The 20,588-nt window shown below is 31.5% G+C and overlaps 3 protein-coding genes across 3 annotated transcripts in view; 2 read left to right on the forward strand and 1 right to left on the reverse strand.

The window, feature by feature from the left end:
- The first annotated feature begins 635 nt into the window (after positions 1–635).
- Positions 636–3,466, forward strand: LOC119828942 (pseudouridine-5'-phosphatase-like). Its single transcript, XM_038351271.1, has 4 exons — positions 636–831; positions 1,121–1,339; positions 2,483–2,715; positions 2,944–3,466. The coding sequence occupies exons 1-4, from the start codon at positions 777–779 to the stop codon at positions 3,121–3,123; spliced, it is 687 nt and encodes a 228-aa protein (XP_038207199.1). The 5' UTR covers positions 636–776; the 3' UTR covers positions 3,124–3,466.
- An 835-nt stretch (positions 3,467–4,301) lies between these two features.
- LOC119828946 (pseudouridine-5'-phosphatase-like) lies at positions 4,302–6,510 on the reverse strand. The gene is made up of 4 exons (XM_038351275.1): positions 6,327–6,510; positions 6,024–6,242; positions 5,559–5,791; positions 4,302–5,071 (listed from the first exon to the last, which is right to left on the reverse strand). Exons 1-4 carry the CDS (start codon positions 6,379–6,381, stop codon positions 4,895–4,897), a joined length of 684 nt encoding a protein of 227 aa, XP_038207203.1. The 5' UTR covers positions 6,382–6,510; the 3' UTR covers positions 4,302–4,894.
- Positions 6,511–12,774: 6,264 nt separating this feature from the next.
- Positions 12,775–20,588, forward strand: part of LOC119828929 (ecdysone 20-monooxygenase) — a 28,800-nt gene continuing 20,986 nt past the window's right edge. Inside the window, exon 1 of the mRNA XM_038351246.1 lies at positions 12,775–13,013. Coding sequence (XP_038207174.1) covers positions 12,954–13,013 — 60 coding nt within the window. The 5' untranslated portion in view covers positions 12,775–12,953. The remainder of the gene's footprint in view (positions 13,014–20,588) is intronic.

Here is a 20,588-nt window from a genome sequence, read left to right on the forward strand (position 1 = left end):
ATAGGTATATCCTTGCGTAGTTAAAAGAAAAGGTAAATTCCGGAATTCTTCCCCCAATTAGTTACCTACCGTGTCCGGGATAAAAACTATTCTATGACCTTTCTCGGGTCTCATCTTTGTGTCAAATTTAACCCAAATCGGTTTATTGGTTTTGGCGAGAAGAGCCTAAGTAACTTTCGCATATATTAGAAGCTATAGTAGGGTTGAACCTATAACCAACCCTAACAATTACACGTCTAGCATACCTAGAATTTCTTGAACAATTATTAACAACCTAAAAAAATTTGTAGAGGCGTAGAGGCGTAAGATCTACAATGGACCTTATGCTTCTCCAAATGTTCATGGGCGGTGGTAGTGCTTATCATCAGGCGTCTCACCAGCTACAGCAGTCATTGCCGACTGTGACAAAAAACAAAATAAATAACCTGGTTCTAACTTCATTTTTCATTAGCTACTAGCCAATTATTTAACACACTCTATGTAGCATTTTATGATTGATTATTTTTGTGGTTATAAGTAATATATTATAGATGAACTCATTATATCATATTAACATAATATGATATAATTTGTTACATTAACAAAGATAAGGAAGAATAAACGGAGACACTATTGTAGTAAAAAATTCCTCTTATGCAATAGTTTGCTGATTAGCATATTTGTGTGTACAAGACTACATGATAGCTGATTGCGGTGCTTAGTATAAGTTGTGTAGTAGAAAGCTGTGTGCGATTATAGTGTTATTTTTATTATTTATTTATTTTCCTTTAACAAAGATGTCTTTCAAACCAATTACACATGTTTTATTTGATATGGATGGACTTATTCTCAGTAAGTTTATGTATCTGTTCGTTACTACTAAATTTATAGTTGTTAAAAACCACTTGTTACTACAGACCGCATGATTTTTATACCAACAGGGCATTTACATTTGAAGATTTATTGCAATTATAATTAAATAAAAAATAGAGATAATAATATTTATCGCTTTAGGAATAATATTTTTTTATATTTTATTAAGTATTACATAAATTATGTATGTATAAATAATTCTAATTGTAGGTACCTAAAGTAATATTTCTGATGGAGGTTATAAATTTGACATATGATTTTTTTACAGACACAGAAGATCTCTACACTCTTGGTTTTCAGGAAATCGCTTCTCGGTATGGCAAAAATTTCACGTTTGCGTTAAAGTGTCAAATAATGGGTCAACAAACTGCTGAATTTGCAGCATCAATAATCGAAGCTCTTGAATTGCCACTTACAGTAAACGAATTCATATTGGAAGCAGAGAAAATATTTAATGAGCTTTTTCCAACGAGTACAGTGTTACCAGGTTATTATCAAAATTTCCCATACACAAGGTCGGATTCACCGCTTTCTGATAGATAATTTTAATAGAACATACGCAGAAGCTGTAATCATCTAAAAGTTCCACATGTATGAAGTTTAATTTATCATACGATATACAACCACCCCAAACCAAATACATCAAAATCCACTTCAAAGATTGTCATTATCTATTCATCCACTCTTTTCATTCATGCAATTAAAGTACCATTTTTAGCATGGTAGGACATTACTAGGTAAATTATCGAATATTAGATAGCCGAATAATCTAATAAAGATTTTTGAAGTGAAACTTCTTTAGAATCGTTGTGATTTCAAACCTGATGCAACGGAAAAAAACGACAGGTAAGATACACAAGTACAAAAATGTGTAGAATGAAGCCGGCAAAGAATGAGACAGAAATATACATACTATTTTATATATATTCATCTCATTCTTTTGTCGATTTACTGAAGTTTCACTTCTATCGTGTGTGAATCGCACACACACCTTTTTTATTTAATAAGTATTTTGATCGATAAATATAATTCCTAATATATAAATAAATAGAGCCAATGCCAATTCTGCGGCAGGGCAAGTGTAGCGTAGCTCTACGCGCTATTTTATAGGGCCTCTAAAATGCATAACGCTAAACATAAATAAACATCTAGTCGTTTTATTAAACACGACGTAATTTTTCATAGATGTTCATGTTGTTGATCAATAGAAAAAGTGATGAACATTACGAACATGAAACACTAGGCATAAAGTTTAAAAAATATAGTAAATATAATAATAATTTAACGAACATGATAAGAATGTGACAAATTGCGCCGTTAGAACTTTTGTCTCTACCGTCAACGAGCTACTCGGCTCTGAAGAAAGCTGATTTATTATGATTGAAATAACAAATATGTTTTTTCGTATTTATTCATAAGTAACCATTACACAATATGGAATATTTATTGGCTGCAACCAATGCGGCTGTCAAATTATTAGATCGCATGTATGTATATAGGTATGAAGTTTGAAAACTATTGCACATAAAAATAAATACTTACTTATACTTCACAATACCATCAGCACAAACACATAATAAAATCGAATTCATAATACCTAGCTAACTAATTTGTGACTTAAAATTTTTAGGGGTCGAAAAACTTATAAGGCATTTAAGTAAATGCAAAATTCCAATAGGCCTAGCAACAAGTAGCAGGAAGGAAACATACGAAATTAAAACTACGAATCACAAAGAATTGTTTGATTTATTTCCTTATAAAACATTTGGATCTTCAGACCCCGATGTAAAGAAAGGAAAACCATTTCCTGATATATTTTTCGTAGCCGCAGCCAAGTTTCCCGATAAACCCAATCCGGATAAGGTAAAGATTATTTTTCTTTAATATTCATGTTAAGAAAGATAAATAGGTACCATTTTTAACTACATAGATAAGGATACCAGAACTAAAATAAATGTATTTGCAAATGATCGAATAAATAATCAAATTAAGACTTTTTTACCTAATGAGTATTTTGATAGATAAATATAATTAAAAGGTAATATAATCTTACATTAGTTATCTTTTAACAGGTTATATTAATTTTTCCAGGTCCTAGTATTTGAGGATTCAATTAATGGCGTAAAAGCTGCGCATTCGGCTGGCATGCAAGTAGTTTTAGTGCCTGATCCACGTTTAGACCGCTCGTTAGTACCCGAAGCTACTCTCATCGTCAACTCTATGGAAGAATTCAAACCCGAACTTTTTGGACTACCCCCATTTGAGGATTAAGGACTACGAAATAGAATATTTTAAATTTTACACCAGATTAATGTGCAATGATCCATTTCGAATAGGTAAATACATAAATATACATAAAGTGTTCATAAATGTTTTAAATATACCGTTTATTTTTTGGTTAAATAAATTAATATAAATATCTCAAGTTTTCAACTTAGTGAAATTCACGGTCAGTTATTTGTAGAGTACTTCTTAACTGTAAATTACGTATTTCGATAATTATTTTCGTTACGTATATCATGCCAAATTTAGCGTTTTGATCGTCGTTAATGTCGACAATAGGTACATCGTAAAGCTATCGATGGTTATAAATAAATGTATAATAATTATAAAATATTAAAACAGGCACTTTATGAAGTATTATGATTTTCAGTAATGAAGGTTTTTTTTAAACTTTAATTTTTACCTATATAACTACATTTTGAGGCTGAAGAAATTTCGAGGATCATAGAGAAAGCTGGCTACCAAAATTATATATGTCCTCTTTATTATAGAATGTACACCATAAGTACTCATTGCCCTATCATGCTGAAACTAAATTATGGCGTATTTTTTATATTAGGTAAAATATGTATTAAATAAGACATATTATTCATTTTATATGATTATTTAAAAGTAAAAAACTTATTAAAAGTATGTTAAAAAAAGTGCAATTATAATAATAAACAATAGTTAAAAAAAACTAAAAACACGCTTTGACAAAAATCATATTTTGCAAATTAAAAAATGGAATAATTTTATCAAATTAGTGTATTGTCATCGGTCCTCAATAAATCTACAAAGTTTGAACGAAATCTGGCCGTTTAAAGTGGGTCAAAATCGCGCCCAAAGAAGTCGGTTACAAACAAACATACAAACAAACATACAGGTGAAGCTAATAAAAAGCGTGTAAAAAGGAACTAGCATTTTAATTGTTTTATATATAAAATGGTTAATTGATTTTTAGTAGGCACACAATAATATAGGTATAATTTTACATTTCCCTATTAAAAACATACTATGTTATTAAATCATACTATCACATTGTACATACATTCAGCATTAAAAACCGCAAAACATGATGCAAAATTATGTTTAGAAAGCAAAAAAAGGCACAAAACGAAGCTAAAACATATTTAAAAGAATACACATAGAACAGTTTATATCTTCATCATATATCTAATGAAAAAAAAAAAAAAAAATTACACCAGTAATATAAAATGTATAATCTGGACAATATAAGCAATATATTTCTTAGATATTATCTATATAATTATATTTTAGTACTGAGGTTTGAAGCATTGGGCAGAGTTGTACTCTATAATAAGTTTTTATTGACTAGAACATAGTTTCTCACTTAAATGCATAATTTATACTTAGGTCTAAGATAGGGATGAGGGCTAAATATTCCTCCCTAACCATCTATCTAATAAGTACTTTCTCATGTGAAATTAAAACATACAATGATATCTTTTTAAGTTAACGGACAAATTCTACAACCTACAAACAATTAAAACTACCATAAGTTTCACACCTTGCAGATGACCATCTTTGACATACATTTTATAGCATTGTAATTTTTAACATGTAAGCTACATAGAACATATACAAAAGTTGTGAAACTGTCTATAAATATTTAAAAGATTCCAATTTCAACACAATTATATGAATAAACATCTCTATTCACAATATTGCCACTACAATAATACATCATAGAAACATCAATTTCTAATGAACTGATTCTATAGCTTCTAACTACTAAGTAATGAATACAATTCAGTAATTACTCATATGGAGGTAAACCAAACAACTCAGGCTGGAATTCCTCTAAAGACCTCAGTACTAAAGTTGCATCTTTTAGCAGCTCCTTCTCAATACGAGGGTCTGGTACAACAACTACCAGCATGTTTGCAGCACATGCCGCCTTAACTCCATTGACAGCATCTTCAAACACCAAACACTAGAAAGAGTGATTTTCATGTATTTATATAGATTCAGAGTAATATACTGAAGTGATTGTTTCAGTACAAGATACTTTGAGTTCTTTGTGTTTGATATGGTGATTTCATATCGAGACAGTGGCGTAGCTAGGGGGACAAGGGGCCTGGTGCATAGGGAAAGAATCGGGCCCTCCTCCCCTCTTTCAAAGCTGAGGTTAGAGGGCCCCCTGAGCTCCCGGGCCCTGGTGCACTGCACCACTTCACCTATAGTACATATGTAGCCTCAGGGCAATTGGAGGTCACATTTGTGTTCAATGTTGAAAGAATTTTTGTAATCGGACAGAAGTTTATCAGACTGGCACATCAAGTAAGTAAACCCACAGGGAAACACAAAACAACCCAAACAACTTAATATCATTGATAGTATAGACAATGTCAAATTTTTCTTAATTTGCTTCAGATTTGAAGATGTTTGGTTTAGTTTAAATTAACAAAATTATGCCTTACCTCTTCAGGCTTAGGTTTCTCTGGAAATCTCGAAGCACAGACCAAAAATATTGAAGGGTCTGGCTTCCCTTTCTTCACATCTGGGTCAGAAGAGCCCATTGTAAGGTGATGAAAGTTTTCTAAGAAAGCTGTATGGTTTTGCATTTTCATATTCACACTGTCCTCACTGGAGCTAGTAGCTAAAGCAATGGGAACCCCTTTACTTTTCAAGTGTTCTACTAGCTTCTTTGCACCTAGAAACATTTATCATTATACAAATAATCTGAAGATTGAAGTGCATGTAAATGTAGTTTGGTTTACTAAAACACATGAATTGGTATAGGCCTTTTAATTAATAAAAATAAGTCATGTCTTTATATATCATGTTCATCTTATATTTCACTTATACAATCTGTAACTTTTTTACTGACAAAAATAAGCATAATTATTATTCTATGGAGCCTCAGTTAAAGTAAAATTTTATACCTGGCATTAATTGAACATTTGGAAAAAGAACTTCATATTCTTCCTGACATTGTTTCATAAAGTCTTCTTTAGTCACTGGCAAATCTAATTCCTTTATAATTTTTTCAGCACATTCGTGTCCTTGGAAACCCAATAAGCTCTTCTTCAATTCCCAAGTGAATGCTTTGCCATACTTTCCACATACATTTGTAAACGCTTGTGTATAGAAATTTTCTGAGTCTACAAAAAGATAATTCATATTCAAATAAGGGTAAAATGAGGAACTAAATTAAGAATTCAGGTGCTAATATTCTATGTACTCACCAATTAAAAGACCATCCAAGTCAAAAAGAACGTGTGTTACTTTAGAAAAAGTCATAGTGTGTAATATTAAAAGATATGATTATTCTCTCTTTTATATAATTACTAATTTATGTTACGATGTTTTTCACTTTTCTTTTTATTTCTCTCAACTTTTTTCACATGAATGTGGACGTCTGAACTGACACTATCATAATTTTGACAAATGACAGTTGACTATTTTAAAACGATGGTTTACATTGCCGACTGCTTTTACGGGTGTGTTCTGATCAAACGCGTTAAACTATTAACTAGGCGGTGCACTAAAGATATTTGTTACTATAAACTTACTTCTATAGTGTAGTCTTAGTGTTGCAAATTCCTTATAAGTTGAAACTATCCAAAAGTAGTCCTAGTGCGAGGTCTCGTGTGTGTAGTGTGTCTGAGTTCTTGCCACCAGTAATGGACTTTCTGTAATATTCGTAGAGAACTTTAAAGTAGCTTTTTATGGTTCACCAAAAAGAAAGTCTCACAAACTTTGAAACGCATTAAAATATTTTATGTACTTGATAATTGGTAAATTTTTCTTGTTCGCCCTGTTATTTGAACTTCATCACCATCAGCCCATATACGTTCCCACTGCTGGGACACAGGCCTCCTATGAGGGTTCAGGCCATAATCCACCACGCTGGCGTCGTCGATCTTTTGATTCTCGGACATGCATGACCACTGAGTCACCACTGCTTACTGAGCCACCACTGCTTACTTGAACTTATTGGTCGAATATTCCCGTGCCGATTTGGGATTGCGTTTTTTTGTCGCTAAGCCAGGTGATTTTCCATGAAAATGAGGCCATGTCGTGAATAAGGGTACAAAATAAGTCTTATCCCAGAAGCCACTTTTCATTTCACGCGTAATTTAATTCAATATTCATATTTTTAGGGTAACCCTGTATTTTGTTAATTAAAAACTTTGTTTAATAAATATCAACAGTTTGATAAAGTTTTACATGTTTGTGTACGTCTGTCTGGGGCATCAGAGCGCCCAAACGGTTGAACCCAAGATGATTCTTTTCTTATTTGAAATCGGGTCTCTGACCTTCCGTGTGGTCCCATTTAAATTTGATGCCCATTTAAGTTTGAAAATTTGGAGGAATTATAAATTTTTGTCAAAAAGAATTATTCATATATAGAATATCTGCGCCCGTACAAGTACTAATTACTAAGTAAGAAGTCTAATTAAATAAACAAATATTTGAGTTTGAGTTTATCTAGTACCCTTCTTTTGAAGTCGAGAATGCTTTTGTGCATACCCAAGGTCTTCGGGGAAAAAGCCCTGGGTTATGTCGGATTCCCATTGCAATATTGGACTACCGACTAACGACTACTCTACTAGGTTCCGTCAAGCCGCTTTTAGTTGTGCTTTCAGAGTCTGAAATTTAGACCACAGCTGTTCAAAAGAAGAAAATGAAATAGTAGTTTTTTTTTTAACAAATATTTTATCAAACGTTCTACTTTCAAGTCTCCACTAGGTTACAAAAAAAAGGGTTCGTTTCGAGAAAATATTTATGCAAAAACTAAAGTAAATGTAATTTTCCTATTGTTTTGTTTTGATACACAAAAAAAATAGTGGTCACGATTGTAAAAAGGAAAACAGATGAATAAAACCTTAAAATAATTAAGATGGCTTATAAAGCTATGCTATTATAAAACATTCTATAGTAAAACATTCAAATGATTCTGATATTTATAACATATTGATTTGTTGAACATATTTTTGTAAAGTAGGTAATATATTATCTAAAAGCTTTTAAATTTCCTTGATTTTGTTAATAGGTTTTTGTATTGACATGCCATTTGATAAAATACTTTATCATGCTTAATTGTTTATTAAAATCTTTTGCATATTTATAAAAACCATAGATGTGAGTAAATTAAATAATTTTTGAGTTCTACATTTCAAGCATCTTGACTTAGGTATATTTTAAATTGGACAATGTTTTTAATAACAAAACTATTAATATCACGTAGGTAGTTCTAATATTTCTATACACAATTTAGAAAATAAATTCTTAATGTTTTTATGAAAGTGTGACAAGTAGGTTACATATCGTAAACTAAATTAATGAACCTGCGTCGTTTTGCCTTAGCAATGCTGTTCGTATCCGGTCTCGTGATCAAATTGTTCTATCCTATAAAATTTTTTCATTCATAAAGCATTTGAATGCTACAAAACCTAAAAATAAATTTATTGTTATCATTTATTTATTTTTTTATTTTTTTTTATGGCAGAGCAAGCAAAGGAGCAGGTGGGCCACCTGATGTTAAGTGGTCATAACCGCCCATAAACACTTGCAACACTAGAGGTGTTACAAATGCTTTGCCGGCCTTTCAGTAACATATACGCTCTTTTCTTGAACGCCCCAATGTCGTAATTGTTCGGGAACACCGTAGCTGGTAAATCGTTCCAAAGCTTCGCCGTACGCAGAAAGAAGTTGCGGGTGAAGCGTACGGTTGTGAACCGCCAACCGTCCAGATGGTGCGGATGGAATTGGTTTTTACCGGGTGGTCCGATGTTGGAACTGTGCGGCTGGTAAAAGGTTTGAACAATGTTTTTAAATAACGCACCTAAACCAATATGAAGTAGATAGCGTGGGGTGTCCCTTAGGCAGATGAAACCGAAAGAGTAGAAGAAATTCAATTGATGACGCAGGAACACGGATGGCCGAGAAGCTACGGTTTGGCAAAATAAAGCGGCGTCGAGAGCCGCCTCGTGTTAATTTTTTTTTATTCTTATAAAATTTTTCATGTACTACAGTTATGCTTAACGACACTGTTGCCACTTCTCGACTATGAAGACGATTATTATATAAATAATAGTGAAGAACTTTTGGACAAATTTCAGCGGTTCTAAAACTTATGCGTAAGATTTGTTTTTGGATTACGTCAGCATGACCATGTGCCTTTATCATTTATCTGTAAAAATCTTCAATGGCTTCCTATCCGCTTCCGCCGGAATGCATAATTGTATCCTTTGTCCCCTTTACTATGTCCTTTTCAATCCCAAATCTCCATCTTACCTTCAAGAACGTTTCGAATTTGTTTTCCCCGATAACCTGTAAATTACTTGTTACTATATAAATAAATAAATATTAAACTACTTTATAACCGACTTTTAAGTTTTCCCATACACTTCATGAAGTTTTATAATGCCTCTTTCTGTTACGGCCATCAGATTATGAAACACTGACCGATCCTATAATGAAATATATGTGTATGTTTATGCAATATTTAAAATAATGTATTTATTATTTTACTGTTGCTGTTTATCTTATTTAAAAAAATACATAACATATGTTTTTAATCCAATATCTACAATATTTCCTAATCTTTAAATGTTTCGGCGCTACTTTTTTTGTTATTTTATTTTTAATTCTCATTCTGTACCCAAAGGTTGTCTGGTAGAGACCGCCGCAGGCGATAAAACAATTTCATGTGGGTTTGTATTTTGTGATGGCACAAAATGATGTGAAATTCCATATATTTCAATAAATTAATATTTCACACTATCAAACCATCACACTTCACACTAATATTATAAATGTAAAAGTTTGTTTGTTTGAATGTTTGTCAGTCAATCATGCTGAAACTACTGAACGTATTTTGATAAAATTAGGTATACAGCCAAGATATGATCAAATGCTCTCTTGAGATAAAACAGGAAATTTGATATCCGGGCGGAGCCGGGTCGAGCTTCTAGTTTTGATATCAAATCAAATTATGTAGGTTGGTATATTTGTAAGTAAATATATGGTGTCTTTCGAGGATTCTGTTATCTGTATATAAATATAAATATAGGTAGGTACCTACTTGAAAACGTATAAGTACAGATAATATAACACTATTGATGATTAAATTAAATATAAATTTAAAGACCCTCGACCCTATTTTGTGTTGGTGGCCTTCTTGGATTTGAGATTTCTCATAGCTTATACATAGCGAGTAGCATTCTACTATTTAAGCCCTTTATTTGATAGCCATAGTAATTACCCAAACTGTGGCGGCGGCTTCGTAGACAGGTGAGTGGGGGAGCCGAAGGCCCATATGGCTTTCCTCACCCTTTGCAGTCCTTTCCTTTAGTCGTCTTTTCAATTCTTTCATAACCCCTTTCCATTTTAAAGTCGGCAATCCATTTGTTTCTCGCCGCTTAACGCCTTTCCAAATGTCTTACCTTTAGGCGACCCACCAGCTCCATTGCCGACGATGACAAAAAATAGAATTTAACATAGATTTTATATAATTACATAAGCAGCAGGCCAGATAAATTGGCCGAAGGGGTCGCGGACGAATTTTAATCAACTCCCGTGGCCCCTTCACTTAAGTGGCTCGACGGAACACAGTGGGGTTTTGGTCGGTAGGAATCCGACATAACCCACGGCTTTATCTCCTTAGGCCGTGGGTATCTATGCAAGATTTCCCCACTTAAAAAAAAAAAAAAGGCCAGATAAATTGGCTATTGATTCAATCATCACCTATTTATTTTTGTGCTATTCTGTAATTAATGTGTCTTACGCAAAATTATCAAAAGATTTGAGACAAATTTGTAACGTATATATATATAGATCTATATATATGTATGTATTCCCCGCGATAAACAGGGGTGGAACGTACCTAAAAGTTTGACCCTTGTGTGTGAGCGTGTGTGAGTATGTAGTGTTGTATCCATTTAAAAAAATATTTGTTGCAAAACATAAGCTGTTAGCCATTTACTTCATTGACAGACTTTATTACACAGATAACTGTTAACGTTTTGCCTTGATGGATGGCCTTAATCAATATAAATTGATGAGCTTCTTAAGGGCACATTAATATAATATCTTGACAATAAATAAAGGATTAACGAACTATTTAATGCTTTTCAGGGTCAGTGTCACGGAAACTAACATTACTTTTAATCTTTCATTTGTAACTATTATTAAAAAAACCACAAAAATTTCTAAACCATTATATCAATTCTATTTAATCACAATACTACAGAAATAGAGTCTTATTTTTGAGAACAAGATATATCTCAAAAAAGAAGGTTTATAAACATAACATCATTATTATTTAATTAGTAGTTTATTTATATTCAATTAGTACATTATTCGACGGAATGAATAGAATCTTGATGTATTGAAGAAAACATAATCTTTTTGAGTTTGTAAAAAAAAATGACAATGTCTGTATATCTTCTTAAATATTTTCTTCCCTGCCTTTTCCCTGACTTTTCATAGGAATTTTATATATTAAGATAAATTTTTTGGTTATTTTCAATACTCCGTTGAGAAAAAGAAGTATGAATAAACAACAATTTTATAATATGCAATATGCAATATTTTAAGTTTGTACTAAAATAAAGACAGGATTATTCCTATCTCTCCTTTCATTGACTTTTTATAATTAAAACAATAACCATAATAAAATACAATAACGTTATTCTAGCAATAATCATAACATTTGTTTATTAAGTGTTTAAAAATGCCCAGTAATTACATGCGGATAACATCATCACTTACAACATAATAGGAACAGAATTATCAAATAATTGTACATTTAATAGCTGATTTCAGATGAATAAATATTTTTCCAGAGCGTTCACGTGAAATGATAAAAGTTTAAGAAGTTTATTGACACTTTCGTCGAGTTATCTAACTAAATTCGGAATAACTTATTTATAGAAGCGTTGAACCTAATTAAAATACTATTATTATTCATATTTCCAGTAGGAACTATTTCAATAAAAAAATATACCGAGATAACTATTTCATTAGATTTTAAGTGGAAGCTTCGGTAATACTAATTATGCATATTATATCATCGATTTAAAACTCCATAATTTATTATATTATTCCATATCTTATTGCAGTATGGATTGTATTATAAATATTTTTAATATTGCTGGTGTAACTTAATACCAATGCAAGTATGCGCTTTTGAAAGCTTTCAATTGTACTTCACATTAATCTATATTACTTAAAAAAATAATAATTTTGGATTGACATATAAAATTTATTCTTTGAATGCATTTTTGTTATTTTATTTTCTCATACATATTTATAATATTGTACTACTGATTGTATAGTACAGAAAACTTTTTTCTTTAACATTTCTTTATTAAGAAAATAAATCATACAATATTCATCTCCAATTATTTGATAATCTGTATATCGTTTAACGCGTTATCTTCTTCACAGACTGCTGTGTAACCTTGAACTAATTACAGTTTTTTCTCCACTCCATTATTTAATAATAGGTCAAAAGGGTGCCGCAGTGGGGAAGAAAGTCGTTGGTTCCCAGTCACGTGTGTCTTGGCGTGCCAGTCTATTGCTTGGTATCCAAGATGCACTGCAATTAATGCATGGATGTAGAGCGTGAATTCAAGCGTACAGACTAAATAAGAAGCAGTGGTTATGTAGGTATATAGAGGCGCAACGAGCCAGTCACTTCTCAGTCACATCGCGCCGGCTATAAGACGCTGAGCGTTCGCGGGTCTTTCGTAAACAGAACGTAAACTATCGATAAAAAGGAATTCCCATTGTGATGTTAATACGTAAAAAGTGTATATATAAAAAGAGCGTAGTGTACATATTTTCAGTCTTGTTGTGAAGCAATGGAGAACATGTCTCTTCCGGGTTCTTTTTTAATTTCATACTATGTGGAGAGCTTTTGGGTAAGTTAAGTGTAAGTTAAAATAAAAATAAGGGAAATATTTTAAAATAAAATATTAGTAGAAGTTTCGATGGATTTAATTATCTTTGAATTTATTACATATGAATGTAAATCGCATTAAATTGGCGCTCTTTATACATCTTCTTTTATTTAAAATTTTAAAAGTAGATCAACCATATATCGTATGTAGGCAATAAATATCATACAAATATTGGTGTACTATTGCAAAAATATAGAGTGAAAAATTACTTTATTAGAAAGAATCTTGTAAGCTCGCTGTGTCGGCGTGTAAAAACTGAACTGCAAGTGGAAACTATAAATTATTCAGACATTTTTCTTGTGAATTATGTCTGTTGATTACATTTTACACTATTATCGCGTGTTTCGGGTTCGAAGTTGTTATAGTTGTAATTGTAAACAACGTACGGCTTCTTATTACTTTTTTAATTGATAACTAAAGATAAAATACATCAAAAAGTAAGTAATTAATATTGAAACAGGTGATGCTATCTGTTGCACTTAAAATGTTGCTGATGTTTACTCGAAATTTTGTAGAGATCATAATTGCGACGCAATATTGTATGGTTCTTATTATTTTAATGAAACTACCAATATAATTTTACGAAGTATCAATTAAAAAAGTTTTAAGTTAAAGTCGAGTATTCATCCGGAACCCTCTCCACGGTTCAGGTGTAACATAAAGTTCACTACTTCCTGCGAATGTAGATAATTGTACTATTTTCTGTCATTTGCACAAAAAATGCTATATTTATGATGAATATTACCTATGATACGACGTTTTTACACATTTATTATACGAAGTGCAAAATTTACGTAGAACCAACGTCTATTCATTAAAAGCTTAGTAAGACTAATAGACTAATAATAGTACCTAGCTAAATACAAATTACTAATAATAATATAAAATTATATTCATGTGATACACATAATATTTCACTTTAACAAAACAATAAATTGCTTATCGAAAAAACCTGATAGAAATTTAATACGTAAAGTATTACTTAATGTATTTCTTTAAAAAGTGATTTTACAACTTTGAGAAATATATTCATGAAAATCACTCAGGTTTTTTTCTTAGAAAACCGAGCTTTATTTAAAGCATTATTGATAACTTCCAAAGCTTGGTATTGATATAATACATTCAAGGTTTTTCATTACTAAAAAAATATTGTAAGTAAGCTGAAATCAAAGGTTTATTGGATTAATTGGCTTGAAAAAAAAAACGATCTAGTTTTTGTGTTGCCACATAAAAATCGATAAAAACGCTGTAATTTATGTAAATTTCAAATCATATCGATATGTTTAGGGGTAGTAAAACGCAGATATTATCATGATTATCAGGTCATGTACTGATTACATAAAATAGAAGTAACTTCATAAGTAGCATCCTTATCCGGTGCAATACGTGTACCTAATCACTGCGTGCGTCAAGTTGACCGAAACGTTCAATATTCAATATTTTTTTACCCATTCACATGTAATATTGTATGTGTTTATATTCAAACGGTCGCTTACTCTAGTCTTAGTCAAGGTTGGTTTTTTTTTGCACTCATAATTAACAATTTTATTGAGAACGACGCTAATGGATATCGGTCAGGTATTTTGAAATGACTTACTGCGCCATTAATTTGTCTTCGCTTGGGGATTAGCAACTGAAATGTTTGAAATTTTCATTGGAATTATGTGTTAAGTAATATATATAAGTTCAAGCAACGAGAGCACAAACGCCCTAAGTAAGATTTTATAATAAGTTTCGTTATCCAAAATTTGTTTTTGATTTGTCGTAGATATAAAATTGCAAGTGCTCAGTGCAAAGCAACCTTTACAAAACAATGTTAGCCCATTTTGGTTCTTCTTTAAGCAGATTTTTGATGGCAATAGGCCCACCCACTATCAAAATTATTTATAAAAGTTATTTAGGCCCTATTCTCTCACGGACAGATTTACACATCATCACATAACAAATATTTTCTGGAAACAAGGTGTATAACACTACATTTTCCTTGTAAGGTAAAAAATTAATGTTGATCTGATTTTTCTTAAAAAAAAAACATTTTGAATAACATGGATTATATATTTTGAATAAATTACAAATTTAAATTCCTGGCATAGCTCCTATTTTTCCTCGTTATAATCATTCTTCTCTTCTTTCAATAAGACAGATTCTTATTGAAACTTACAAAAATTACATTCTAATGGAAACGCGATGTGGGTTAAATTGATATTGCATATATATAGTTTTCTTATTCATAAGAATAGATTTGTAGTTACAAAGTTTTGTGTAAGTTCACTTTCGAGTTCAGCATTTTATTTTAATATTTCGCTTATAATACCTACTCACTTATAATTACGATAATTTTACGTAAAACTTATGTCCATAACATTCAGGAACATAATATTAAAGTAAGATATGTTAAAAGCAGCAAATTCGTATCCGATCTCCAGCTTTGCTTTCAATGCATTGTACATTTATATATCATGAGCAACTTTACAGTACATAATATGACTAGTCAGTCACTACTAGTCATCTTTATTACTGCACTAGCTTTCCCCTCGCGGCTACTTCCGCGTAGTCTAAGGAAATGACACCTGTCGTTGCGATAAAAGGTAGCATATGCCACTCTCTAGCCTAACTATCTCCAGACCCAAAATTCATGCCATAAAGCAAAGACACTTTCACATTTATAATATTAGAGTAAGGTTAGTCCTACTCGTGAGATTTTACGTGCATACCCAATTAATTATACTGCATTATTTTTTAACAAAATCGAAGAAATTGGAGAGTATAGTATTATATTATCTGTGACATGGGTATGTAGGTACATAATTTTTATTAGCTTAGAAATCTTTCAAGGACGTCCAATATCCAGTTATAAAAGGAATAATTGGTTTAAATTAAAAAAAATAAAAGACACATATACACACCACAGAGTAATTAGTGATATGTTTTTTGAGTTCCTAATTGTCATGAATGTAAAAACCACATCGTGGGACCGGAAGATTACTCAGCGAAATGAGCCCGTCTCAAATAACAGCTTGTTTGTGTATACTAAATTATTCTATATTTGCGAAATCAATATTTTCACGCCTAAACAGAGTATTTACGGTGCCAGATAATTTCATTGAGTGGATATGAAATATTGCTTTACAGCATTTTTAGTACCATTTGATTCATAATATTATTAGATTAGATTAGAGCTATTTAACCAAATAATTATTTATAAACATTTTGGTAGTATACCATTTACATAAAATGATAATCTTGAACTGTTTCACGTAGGTAATTGAAAGTTCTTTTAAGTGATATTTGGGAGTCAGATTCATAATTATTTATAGTAGATGTCTTTCATACAATGTAATAGCAGAGTTAATTTAACGAAGCATAAAGTAATGAACGTTTCATCATAATTCAGGACTAACTTGTTTCTTATTGGAGGTTAGTTTCTTGTCGTAGGCAATGGGTAGGTGTAATATGTTGATTAACGCGTATGTTGTGTACATATCTAGCTAAATCTAGAGAGTAAATAAGTATAATGTATTTATTAAATCTAATTATTCAATTAAGCCATCCAACGATAACATATACAACTACTAGTAGCGAAATTATTAAATTCTGTACATTAAACAAAACAGAGAAAACAATCAAACATACAAAAAAGACTTATTGCTAAAAAGTAATTTCTTCTTGTCAATCTGGTAGGCAAGGAATGTAATAAATGTATACCATACCATAAAACTATAAACTTAAAATAATAACCAATACCTACATATAATAACAAATCCATATTTCCTGAAGAAAACAATGCATTATCAAAAACATATAAATAATAAATATATTCCTTGCAAAAATGAAAATATTCTCAGTAAACAAGTCTCTATTTACACTTTACATAATTAAGATAAGAGTATACAATTGCAACGTCTATCAACTCGTTTTAAACTTTAGGGCTCAAGTTCAGTGGTTACATAGTTTTTATGCCAGGAAAGTGTATTATTTCACATTGCATCTAATTAGAAATTAATGTTTAACAAACACGCAACGTTTACTTCATTTGATCTTTAATATTAAACTTAGTTGATATATGAAGCTCCTGTTTTTAAGAGCATGTGCAAAATTTGTTTGTTCTAAAAGAGATGTATAATAGTTATACCATATATTAAATACAGTTACTTGAAATTTTTCATAGACATTTTTAAAGTCTAACCTGATCTTTCTAAGGAGTCATGTAGTATAGAATAGTAATTAATTATACTCGAATAGAAATAGAAATTAGTATACTATTCCATCAATTTGAAGATATGAGCCTATGAGTATGTTGTTGATAGGTATTGTAATAATATATTAAATTAGTTCTACCTTTTCTGTGTTATTTACAAACTCTCGATTTAGTTATTTATTCCTAATATTCAGACATGACACATTATTTCAAAGTAAATTACTTATTCAGGTCCTGTAATCATATCATTATTGATGATTTCGTTACATATATTTTTGCGAAATCAAATGAATTTGAGATAATGAGCTAAAATTATGGATAGTAAATAAAAATGCGAATTTAACAATGTGAATAAAATTCAGAGGTCCGCTTTGGACAGATGTTAGAGAGGCTTAAACTGTCAAATTAACCACCCATTCGGCCGTCACAAATTGGCCAGGTGTGACGAAGGTCCACTTCAGGGAGGTTTCGCAGAATAAACGAAAATTGTAAAAAATATAGCCTTAATTAAAATGTGGGTTTTTAAGTCACGACATCAACAAATATTCAAACAAGTCATTGTAATTCAATATCGTAATTAAATACCATTGATAGGATTTCACGCATTAAAGTAGGTATTTCAAGCTAGGTATTAAAAAAAACTCATAATGCGTCAATAACGTTTATGTGTACGATTTAAAACACCAATACAGAAATGGAAAAGTGGGTGATTAAAAATTAATTGCTGTAATAGGGATAGGATTAATAGGATAGGATAGGATAAATAAAATAGATATATTATTTAGGAATATGTATGAAACATGCCATATATATAATTCAAACATTTATGTGCTTGAATGATAATGCGAAAAGTTTTATTATAAAGGTGACCATTAAATATTATAGAACTCAAAAGCTAAGAGTGAAATAAGTTTACGATTGGTATTACGTACATTAGTTTGCGGATATAATAAAATTATACTACCGTATCTGTAGTATCGCATTGTTTATTAACTTAATTAACCCAAAATTATAACAAAAACGTCGTAAAATATAAAATCTCGAAAACATTGTTCGTGTATTCTTTTGGGATATGATCTTTGTTAAACGTAGTCTTTTCAAACTCCTGTACCAAAAGTTGTTCAAAAACATAAATGCTATAAACAGTTATAATGAAGCGAACACGTAACATTTAATCAAAACGTTATTTGTTTATAGCTCTAGGTTTCAATGTTACTGGTTCTTTCGCTAATATAACCCCATTTGTATGATAATAATTGATTGCCGAACCGGTCGTAAACCTTCATGGTACAAATTTTGTGGTGTCTACGCGCCTACCGCTAACCTTGAACCTACATCAAGGACATGCAAACTTTGTTATTTACACGTTACCAGTGTATTGAAATATTTAAATACATTAACATAATTATACTCAAGCTATATCAGATTTAATCATGAAATTCACTAACCCTATGTTACTCTACATATATAAATCGATATGGACGTTAATTTATGCAATTTTGTTAGTGTCTCATCCGCCCGAGTCATATGGTTTTTGTTTATTTTGATTTTATTACCTTCCGACATTTTTAATCTTAATTGAAGTAGCATGTAATTAAGCTTAAAACTTAATGCCGTTTTAGTAATGTAATATTTTTGATTATAAACTTTCCATCTACTATCTAACATTAAAAAAGATCTGTTTCATCAATTATCTTTAAACAACACGATGTTACTTGGCTAATTTTATTTTCTATTTACAACATCTACATTTACTAACAGTATTTTATCAACATTCCATATCACAATTTGCACATAGCGAATAATCGATTATATTCACGTTACGTTACATTATATGTAGTAATTGTGAGTCGGCAGTAAATTTGTACAACTTATTGTAAATTATATAAGCTGAGAGCCGACGCATATTTACACTGCGAAATAAATTAGAGCGTCATTTTATTTCAATGGCGCGTCCGCGTCGTGTCTGAAGGTTATACAAAGGGAAGCAGACGTATGCGTAGTGTTATAGTGACACATATCTGTGGCTGGCCGACCGGGCGGCCTTCGGGACGCAAAACGACGACTGGGGAAGCTACATATAACCGCGAACGATATAAGGATTGTCGCGAGCAAAAAGTCGCCCCGAGACGAGAGCTTGTCCATGGCGCGGCGCTCGCAAAAACATTCAACCACTTTTAAAATATTTTTTTTATCGAACGAGCTTTATCTTAAAGTTCTAGAAAACATAAAATGGGAATGGTTTTCGTGTATTTCAATAATAAAAGAAAATTAAAATAATGTAGTTATTCTATTATAAGGGCGTGGTTTATGTCGCATATAAAACTTAAATTCTGTTGTATTAACAAAAGTTACAATACAAGTTACTACATTACTTGCTTACTACAAGTTCCAAAAAGTTTTGTGCATTAGTTAAAATTACTTAACGGTCACTGCAACTCAGCTCAAATGTATTGCAATCAATTATGTCGTTGTTGAACTTCGTGAACTGGCCTCGATAAAGACGGAAGAGCAAGTATCATACCACTTCAGTAATCACTACCTTGTTATTGGCTATTATCACTTAAATGTCTTTTACTGAAACTGCTCTATATTTAGCATATCTCCTAAAACAAGAATGTTAATTGACCGAATAGTAGTCGTACAAAATAAGCAGACAGCAATGATAAGAGAGATACTTTAAAATATACGTTACTCACAAGTTATCAACGCGGAATAGTTTGTTTGGGTATCGCCTAATTGTGCAATATGTGTAATGGTTGGTTTGTAAGTATTTTACGTATGTCTGGAATTGCTGTCAATTGAGTGCTTCATTCTTTAACGCTTTACAACGGTACTGTATTATGGTGGCGCAGTGCTAACCTCGGATTTAAAGTCGATAAGTCAAGTTCGAGACCAGGTGAGCAGGTAAGTGTGAAGGAGATATATTAATTTTTCAATTTATGTCATGTGGATAACATTAACACTGCTGAAGACGATGAAGGAAAAGATCGCGAGGAAACCGGCATGTCCAAGAAGTTTGACGACATGTGACACCTATCTCTCCGCACTTGGCCTGCATGGTGGCCTGAACCATCATAGGAGGCCCCTGTTCCTGCAGTGGGAACATGGATGATGATGATGCCACGCCTTTCATTGGTCTGTGACGAGTCACGACAAGGCTTAGCTGGCATTATCATATCTGTACGTAAAAGGGGTTCGTCAGTGCATTCGTCTTTACTATGGCCTATCGTGAGGTTATTGCTGTTTCAATTATCTATTTATGTTGTCGTAAGTAAGCTTATAAAAACGCCAGTTATAAAATTTGTAGCAAATACATCATATAAAAATTTACACAC

The sequence above is a fragment of the Zerene cesonia genome, chromosome 9 (genome assembly GCF_012273895.1).
Source record: "Zerene cesonia ecotype Mississippi chromosome 9, Zerene_cesonia_1.1, whole genome shotgun sequence".
NCBI lineage: Eukaryota > Metazoa > Arthropoda > Insecta > Lepidoptera > Pieridae > Zerene > Zerene cesonia.